Source organism: Solanum pennellii, chromosome 7, assembly GCF_001406875.1.
Source record: "Solanum pennellii chromosome 7, SPENNV200".
NCBI lineage: Eukaryota > Viridiplantae > Streptophyta > Magnoliopsida > Solanales > Solanaceae > Solanum > Solanum pennellii.
In genome coordinates, this window is record NC_028643.1 from 72,428,468 (window position 1) to 72,438,448 (window position 9,981).

At 30.7% G+C, this 9,981-nt stretch overlaps 2 protein-coding genes and 1 non-coding gene across 3 annotated transcripts in view; 2 read left to right on the forward strand and 1 right to left on the reverse strand.

Annotated features, from left to right (window-relative positions):
• The window catches only part of LOC107025253 (G-type lectin S-receptor-like serine/threonine-protein kinase At4g03230), a 14,066-nt gene extending 10,504 nt beyond the window's left edge, over positions 1 to 3,562 (reverse strand). The window contains 3 exon segments of the mRNA XM_015226048.2: positions 686 to 825; positions 827 to 948; positions 3,470 to 3,562. Coding sequence (XP_015081534.1) covers positions 686 to 825; positions 827 to 948; positions 3,470 to 3,562 — 355 coding nt within the window.
• A 1,214-nt stretch (positions 3,563 to 4,776) lies between these two features.
• Positions 4,777 to 4,858, forward strand: TRNAS-UGA. The gene has a single exon. It is a non-coding gene; the product is annotated as a tRNA-Ser (tRNA).
• Positions 4,859 to 7,159: 2,301 nt separating this feature from the next.
• Positions 7,160 to 8,378, forward strand: LOC107024477 (zinc finger protein CONSTANS-LIKE 4-like). Its single transcript, XM_015225463.2, has 2 exons — positions 7,160 to 7,771; positions 7,862 to 8,378. The coding sequence occupies exons 1-2, from the start codon at positions 7,289 to 7,291 to the stop codon at positions 8,144 to 8,146; spliced, it is 768 nt and encodes a 255-aa protein (XP_015080949.1). The 5' UTR covers positions 7,160 to 7,288; the 3' UTR covers positions 8,147 to 8,378.
• Positions 8,379 to 9,981: the final 1,603 nt, after the last annotated feature.

A 9,981-nucleotide genomic window follows, 5' to 3' on the forward strand; every position in this document is an offset into this window, starting at 1 on the left:
TGTCCACCTTCTTTNCTTCTCCTCTCCATAATCTCCTTTGCAAAATTTATGTCTCAACACAGAGAACCTCTCTGAAACAATTTCTCCAACAAAATCTTCATTACTGTCAAAATAGTTGCGGCTAGAACTACACCCGCCAAGATGAACACCTCCTTCTAACTTGGTTCAATAATCGATTATCGAACCACTGAACCTGACTTCATCATTGAATCTGGCTCTGATACCACTTGTTAGGACCGAAATAAGCAGGCGTAAACGCGGAAGCTAGCAATGCAAACCTCGAAAGACCACGAGTAAGAAGACAACGAGAAATATACCAAAAGACACAAAGATTTAACGTGGTTCGGTCAATCGACCTACGTCCACAAAGGAGATGAGCAATCCACTATAAATATGAGAGTACAAAATAAAGAGAAAAACAACCTCAACCAATTCACTCGGAATACATGAGGTTCACACAAGTGATAACGTATCAAGCTTGTGACCCATAAATTCTCCCTCTAACCAAAACTCTCAAAACCCTTAGGACTACATTGTGAATGCTGATTAAGTTAGAAGGAACATTCCTCTATTTATAGAGTCCTAAACCTTTTCCTACAAGAAAAGGATTAGTCAATTCAAAACTTTTTCCTAAAAGGAAAACCTATTTATGGTAAGAAATTTAGGACAAATAAATCCTAACAACCATCTACTCCTGAGGAGATATAAGTGTATCCACTAATTGAATTCAAAACTTTGAGGTTACCATCTTCAACGACAATTGAAACAATCGCCTTGTTTTTTATTGGATGCTGAATCGAATCATTCCAATTAGCAACCCAGACAAGTTCGAGGACTTAATTTGTAATACCATATACCTACATATCTGTTTAACCCTGCATCATTAGAAAAGAATCCCATTTCAAACTTTTCTCCCGCTGATACCAGTGTTTCCCCGTTTATTGGATACTTGAGTCAATAACATTTTTTTTTATGATATGAGAAAAGAACATTCACTTCAAATGAACCTACACTACTAAATGTTTGACTGTGAGTACAGTCAACACCAAGTAAATGGTCGTCCTTAAATTATTTTAGCTGTTTTTTTTCAGCCAACCATTGAGATTATTTATATGATGATCAAATTTTGTTTCTATTACTCCACTGGTAATAAACTTTACACACATGGTAAGCTTTGGAGAATTGACAGGTAGATATCTATAATATAATTGAGTAAGTATTTGAATAATAAACTCCGAAAAACTTTTAACCTATGATTAGCCTTGGAGAATTGATAAGTAGATATCGTAAAGTACTTCTTGGATCGGATTACTAGGGTGTTTTCGAGAGTGAACTATTTCTTCAAAAAAATGAATCTTCATTTGTACAAGTTCATCATATTATTAAATATTTAGATACTACTGCAAAATATTGTTATAATTACTTTCTATTTCTGATTTACCGTTTGGTGTGACTTCACATAAAAACGAAGAGAAGTATTCAAAATCTTTAATAATTTAGGACTAGTATTGTTGAAATAAGTATAACCACATTCATTGTTTTCATCTTTATAACATGAAAGAAATGAGACGACGAAAAATTAAAGTCAATTCCTTTTCTTCTTTTTTTTTTTTTTAGTTAAAGTTAAAGTCAAGTCAACTTTGGAGCAGAGGATTTTCTCCTAAGTTAATTCTTTAATTTATTATCTCTTCGTTTATTTTCTGTATCGACAAATAAGACGTATGGTCCTATATCACAAAATGATTCCTGGAATTAATTTTTTTTTTGACGTGTGCAAAGATCTCTATAAGAAAAATGTGAATTACATGAGAATTTTTCTTGGAATTTGCAGGAAAATAAATTTTCTACGAATTTTCATATTAATTCCCAGAAAAATCTCCATTTAATTCACAGTTTTCTTGTAGTGGACTAAAATTCAATTCTAGATATTATCAAACAATATAATATATAATTATCTCATTTAATTTGATTTAAGTTACTCTTTGTTTGGATCAGTATTTCATAATATACTATATTGTATTGTAATGTATGGTATATACAATGTTTTACTAGACAGTATTGTTTGTTGTTATTTAATAATATTTTTATTTATTTGATTTGACTCCTAATTATTCTTAGGGTAGGAGGTTTGATTAGGATTAAATAATACTCCCTCCGTCCACTATTGTTTGTTAGGATAAGACCATCCACAACACTTTAAAACATAAGTTGCAATTTGACTAAAGTAGTCTTGTAACTTTAAAATGACCAATACTTTTTAAACCAATGGTTATGTAATTATTAAGCGCGGAATTGGAAAAAGGTGACTAATCGGTTCTTGATGATTTAAATTGATAATTAATTTTGGACAATTATTTTTAGTATACCTGACAAACAATAGTGGACAGAGAGAGTATATGGTAAAGGCTAAAATAGTATTATGAAATATTAGGTAAGGATATAATTGAAAAAAGATATCAAGTAACAATGGGAACACACCAAATCGTTGTTCCGTAAAATGAGAATTTTCGTTATTATGTAGGACGAACTTTCATAATTCAATACAATACATTTTAAGTAACAATCAAAACAAATATTGTATCTATGATAACAATACAATACAATGGGTAACAATGATCAAAACAGAATGTAACGTCTTTGCACTCCAATTTTATGTGTGCACAAGTATATCCACTTAAACATTGTGGTGTTTATCTTATGTGGCGATTCACATCGTACATGTATTATATCATGTAGAAATATATGTGTCCACCTATTGATCATCTTTATACATGTTTAAATATTTGTTTGTGCACACTAAAGTGGGAAAGCATAGATCCTAACTCAAATAAAATAAGGGATATGTTTATCAATTTTTTCTTTCAAAGACTCCTATTAAAAAAAAATTAGGACTAATAAATGGACAGATTCAAATTGATTTTAGGCCGGTCAAAATGAGTTGAATCATTGGTCTTGTGCACCTATGCTTAGTTGGGCTGAAAATTGATGGAGTAAATAATGATTGTTAGCCCAAGTAAGCCCAATTTGGATAACAATCCAACACATATTTTAAAGGAAAAATTATGCGGTTGAGCAAACTTATACTATTTAATTTTTTATCATAGTCATAGTATGCTATAATCATCAATCACAACTTACATTAGATATTGATTATGTGAGCTGACTTCGAGTTTATAATTAACCACATTTGTATATGTATAATTTGCCAGAATATATAAATACATACATATATATATATATATATATATATATATATAATATACAATTATCTAATCAATATACATATACAATTGACCTCTCTCGCTCTCCTCTCTCCTCCCTCTCCCAATCTCGCTCGCCTCTCTCCTCTCTCCTCCCTCTCCCAATCTCGCTCGCCTCTCTCCTCTCTCTCTCCCAGTCTCGCTTGCTTTTTATATAAACGCAAATGTTTAATATACAATTATCTAAACTATATACATATACAATTCACCTCTCTCCTACACTCTGCCCTTCTCGCTCGCCTCTCTCCTCCCTCTTCCAATCTCGCTCGCCTCTCGCTCTCCCTCCTAATATCGCTTGCCATATATACAAACACATATGTATAATATACAATTATCTAACCAATATACATAAATAATTCACCTCTCTCCCACTTTTTGCTCTCTCTCTCCCAGCGCTCGCCTCTCTCCTCCCTATAACATTTAGCTATGAATTGTAATTATCAAACTATAGCTATGGAGAATAATTAAGCTATTTTTAGTGGCTATATGTGAAAGTTCTCCTAATTTGAACTTTACTATTATAGAAGTGTGAGTAATGGAGTAATATCATCATGTCTGTTTTAAAATTCAAATTGAGGGCATTTTTTACTTTTAACATACTATAGAAAATGTGTGTTGAATCTAAAGTATCATGGTATCTCACATTCAACTTCAGAGCTTGTGTTAATCGATTATTATCTTCTCTTCAAAATATGGTATCAAAGACAAAAGAGGAGACCACCAATTTCATCCCCTAAAAATTTTCCTAAAGAAGTAGTGAAGCATGACCTCCTTTTTAGTTGTACTTTTTTGAGTTCCAGTTCCAATTGTGGATCATTGTTATAGAATTTCAATAGAGATCCACAATTGAAAAGTCAGTGTCTTTGTATTAATTATTATACAAGATATTGTTTAGTTCTAATTTTTTTCTTATATTTTTTTTATTTTGCTGTTTCTGATTCTAATAGTGTGTCGTTGTTAAAGCAAATCATTGAACATATATTTACGAATGCACGCTTTAGTTATGGAGTGTGGTTGATATTACTGAAAGTTGTTACAACAACATGAAGTAATTTCAAACGACAAAAGCTTGATAATATATTAACAATAAGCTAGATCAATATAAGAGGTAAGACTAATCTATCAATGAAATACCCAATACTTAACAAGGTTAATATTACGGGCAAAATTATCTAGTAATAATTAGAAGAAGCAATAAGGGATCATTTGGTATATGATTTAGGTATGAGTATACGTAAATGTACTTGTTGAATTTATGTATGAGTAATACTATTGCTCGGTAGTTGATTAGAAGGTAAATTATCATTTATAAAATTAATAAAATATTTTAATATATAATTTAAAAATCTACATAACTAATACATGTATAAGTTATAATAATATTTATATATATTATTTGATACAATAAGTGGGAAGACCTAGTCTCATCTTAATTTTTGAGTGCACGATATTCTTAATTTTATTTAGTAGAACAATATATTTGTATATAACAAAACATACGATAATTTAAACAAAAGTCGATATGTCCGAGTGGTTAAGGAGACAGACTTGAAATCTGTTGGGCTTCGCCCGCGCAGGTTCGAACCCTGCTGTCGACGTCTATTTATTATTATTTTTGCATAATTAATTTTCCAAAAATCCATAGAAGGAATTTTTGTAGCATATCCTCTCTAATATACTCATACTCGATATATTTTTAGAAGTAGATGCTATATAAGTCAAAATGTATACAGATTTTATCTTTGCTTCGTGAAAATAGAAAGATTTTTTTCCTGAAAAACCAACAACTTAAGCAACACAAGAAAATTTTACTTGTTATGAAATTCATTGCATAAGTGTCCACACATACAGATCTTATCTTTGCTTCAAACCCTGCTGTCGACGTCTATTTTTTTTTTTCTGCATAATTAATTTTCCAAAAATCCATAGAAGGAATTTTTGTAGCATATCCTTTCTAATATACTCATACTCGATATATTAAATATAATTGAAGCCAACATGTATAGAGATTTTATCTTTGTTTCGTGAAATTAGAGAGATATTTTTTCTGAAAAAACCAACAACTCAAGCAACACAAGAAAATATTAGTTATGAAATTCATTGGATAAGTGTCCACACATATTCACTAGTTCTATAAATCTTTTGTATGTTACAATTTCCCTATTTATTTGGTCAATTAACAGTTATAATATTTGGGTGATTTATCAGATGTCATTCCCCTTTTAAAAATATACTACAATGAATAAAATAATCTCTACATTCTTCTCAGCCCAACTTTTGGCAATATGGTCCACAATCAAATGAAATATTCAGGGTATGGTGCCTCAGTCTTTTCTTTTTGGGACAAAAAACTATCAAAACTCTGGAAAAAGATTTTCTTATAAAAAAAATAATGTGCGTCATTATGCTATTTTATAGAACATAAATTTAAAAATTAAGAACACATGAGACAAAAATTAAATTGTGATGCTGGGATTTTGAGGAGAGGCAAATGATATTTTAGTAGTAAATTAGCACTTCAAATCATGAAACTTGCGTTTCATATTTTGCCCCGTTTATATCTCATTTTACCTTAAATAAAATATTTCATATAACACTCAATTTTAAGATTTATTAAAATTAATACATATAATTAAAGAAGGTATATAGTATGAGTGACTAGTTATCCTCCACTGAACAAGGATTATTTGGTTGGAAATAACTTATTTCATTAACTTTAGGATAAGTTATTTTAAAATAAGTTATCTCACCATGTATAATCTATCTCATTATTATGGTGATGGTAGAATAAATAACTGCATCACTATCTAATTATACTCTCTCTATTTCATATTATATGAGTCTTTGATACTTTTTTCATTGTCTAAAATATCGAATTGTGGATATTTTAATTTTTTTTTCATATTTGCCCTATCTTTTAATGAAGGTTGATTTTTCTAGGGGCATAATACACAAACATGATCCTTAACTTGGCGTTAACGAACAATTATGTCCTCCAACTTTGAATGTGAACAAGTAGACACAAGTGTCCTACATGACATAATACACCTAGAATGCAATGTAGATTCAAAATTGTCATGTAGGATGAATGTGTCTATTTCTCAATCTTATACAAGTTTAAGTGTCTCTTTGTGCACACCCAAATTAATAGTCATAATTGTGAATTAACGTCAAGTTAATAGTCATATTTATTTATTATGGCTTTTTTAGGAGATAAATTACATTACTTACAAAACTATATTATTTATAATTCCACACACCATAATAATTAAAAGTACAATTTAAAATATATCATTAAATATTATTTTAATAAGTACATTATTTTAAAAATTCATTTAATAAAATATCTTAATTAAATACAAATTAAAATAATATCTACATTTTGTCCTAAAATTATTACATATTTTATACTCCGCACCCAGCGACTTGTTAGGAGCACCACTATATTATAGACATATAAAGTGAAACTATTAAATTCTGAGAATTTGGATGGAAGAAGAATTCGCCATAACGAAACGACACATGGGACATTATTTACCTTGTAAAATGATTTCATTTTCAGATAAATAATTAATTTCAATTTAAGACTACGCAATTCAATGAATTTTGTGATTTGAGGTTTGGGTCCTACACCAATTCAAATTCCTCTTCAGGCGCATTTCACGTGGCCCATTGCTCCACGTCAGACAAATCAGAATCTTCCTCCTAACTATAAATCTCCACATCAGCTCAACCCCATATGCTCTCTCAAAAATATCCTGTACGAACCCAAGGAAACATCCCTTCCCGAGCCACACAAGAAAATTAAAAAAAATAGAAACTCTTTACGTACCTACCACCTGTCACTCTTTTTTACCATTCATCTCTTATGTACGTTGTCGTTTCTATATCAACCCACATCTCTTCCTTTTTTTTCCATTACATTTATACTCCCTTCTTAGCTGAATAATTGGTGTTTCTGTGATTTCTCTCTCCATTTTCTCTAAATTGTTGCTTTTTTTGTCCTTTTGAAAAAATACAGAGAAATTATGAAGAATTGTGAGCTTTGTACGGGATTGGCTAGGATGTATTGTGAATCGGATAACGCGAGTTTGTGTTGGGACTGTGATGCGAAGGTTCATTCAGCTAACTTTCTTGCGGCGAGGCATTCTAGGTCTTTGCTATGTCAGGTGTGTCAATCGCCTACGGCTTGGTCGGCTGCCGGTGCAAAGCTTGGGAAGACGGTTTCTGTATGTGATAAGTGTGTGGATGGTTACTATCATAGGGATGAAGTTGAAGAGATGGAGGAGAGTGAGAGCGTGAATGATGAAGGTAGTGATACAGAGGACGAGGAAACTGATTACGAAGAAGATGAGGACGAAATTGATTCGGAGGATATTCAGGTTGTTCCGTGGTCAAATACGACGCCTCCACCGCCGGCTAGTTCATCTAGCAGTGAAGATTCATCAAATGGCTGTAGAAATGTCTCTTCAAAGCGAATGCGTGAAGCTGATCCGGATCTTCATTCAGATGTATGAACTTTTCCTACTTTTTTTCTTATTCTTATTTTGATATTTTTTATTAGTTTTTGAATACTTAAATCTTTGTTATCGTGGTTATAGGACGACAGCGGAAGTTCGTCGTGTCAACGGAAAGTCCATATATCGCCGGCGATGGATGCAGACGGCGACGCAGCCGCTATTGTTGACTCATACTCATCAAAAATGAGAACGCCGGTTAAGATCCAGAGAACAGATCGTCTCACGGCTCCTAGATGCACGCCGGTAATAGAGTTTATTCGGAGAAATAATCGGCAAAGGATGAACTCCGGTGTGGCGATCGCCGAGCTCTGTAGACTCAATAATGAGTCAAGGACCACAGATCTGAAAAGCTCAGAGACATCGTAGCCGTCTGATTGACCATTCGTTTTCATCAACATTACGTGGGTTCTACTTTTTTTACTTACCCTTTACCCCTAAATCTTTTAGTCGGTTGATATTTTTTAGGATAAGAGTTGTTGAATTTATTCTAGTACTAATCTTAGGGATAGGTAGTATTTTATTTTACTGTATTGATGTACTAATATGTTTAGGATTAATATTAAGATGAGGAATGCCTTAAAAACACATTTTTTACAAATATGCATTACATTTTTTTGTTATTTCTCTTAACCATTTATCTGTTTCATAATCTTTATCATATCTGGTACTCTCTCCGTTTTAAAAATATTAGCCCAGTTTAATTTAGAACTAAGTTTAAGAAAAGAAAGAAATTTTTTTAATCTCGTGGTTCTAAATTAAAATTATGTCAAATATATTAAAATATCTTTAATATTATAGTTTTAAATATGTCACGTGAAAAATTAAATTTAAAGTATTATCAAAAGAAAATGTCAATCTTTTTAAAACGAACTAAAAAAAATGAAACGTTATTTTTTAAACATATGCTTGTTGAGGTGAAAAAAGATTTTAAATCAATAGTAAGTCTAGATATTTTTTATAGTCCTGGAGTTTAGGCAGTTTGTGCTGAGTTCTGACTAATTTATATGAGATATCTGTTGCCATTTACCAGTTCTTGGTGTTGAGTAACAAGTCCACCATTAGCTTGAACAATTCTACTAGAATTGTGTACTCGCTAATCCTTTCTTTTTACTCTCTGATTCAAAAGAAACCGTCTGTTAAATCAAACGGATCATAAGTTTTAGAAGTCTGTTAAATCAAACGGATCATAAGTTTTAGAAGTCTTTTTTTTTTAAGAAAACTTTTTATCAAATTTAATAATATTAAATAAAATAAAATAAGATGAGAATAATATTCTTTTTAGTTTTGAACTGCAAAGATAAAATGGATATATTAGCTATTAGTACTAGAATTTTTTTTTAATGAAAGGATTTGAGAGGGACCCTTTAACCAGAAGAGAAACCCAACATGAGTGGTTTGTTCGAAATATTGGTTGCGCCACTCATTTTGAAAACATCTAATTTAGAAATGGTACAGAAAAGCTGCAAGGCCACAACAATTTTGAGGTCATTTTATTCTCTTTTTATATTTCTTATAAAATATTAATAAATTAAGAAAAAAAATTTGCTAAATAATAAAATAATAGAAAAAAATTAGGTTTTTATGGTGGGAAAGAAAAATAAGAAGAAAGATTACGATATGAAAAATCAAATTTATTATTAATAAAATGAAATTCAAATAGTCAATTAACTAAAAATTCGTTAACGAACGAGGGAAACAATAAATTTAAGAATTCGTAATTTTATCGCAATAAGAAATTGTATGGAGGGAGTGGTTGAAATTCCACAAGAGTGGATGAATGGCTAAAAACTTTAGCAATTTTATAGAAATATAGATATTCAAAATTGCCTGCGTTTGACAAACACCACATATTTTTTATATATATTTTTTGTTTTAATATAAATATAAATCATTCATGACTCGTTTTCAAGAAATTAGTGAACCTAAATTGTTCTCTTTTTTATGGGCCCACTGTTGATATATTATAAATTTATAATTGAGTCATTATTCAGAAGATATTTTCATGCCTCTGTTTTATTTTATTAATATAGTTTGTAAAATATCTGGAGGTTGATAGTGGCCTTAATTTGAGGATTAATGTCCCTTATTTTGAATTATTAAGCAAACTAGTTGTGGCCGGCAGTCACATCAACTTGGACAAAGCTAAAAACTTGAAGAAAAATATTAAGTTATATTATATACTTCTAAGTTTACTTTATTTA

Excerpts from the sequence above, each read along its gene's own strand:
- LOC107024477 (XM_015225463.2), top strand. The coding sequence starts at position 7,289 with ATGAAGAATTGTGAGCTTTGTACGGGATTGGCTAGGATGTATTGTGAA. Across the intron at positions 7,772-7,861 it reads ATCCGGATCTTCATTCAGAT|GACGACAGCGGAAGTTCGTC; the intron begins GTATGAACTTTT and ends TCGTGGTTATAG.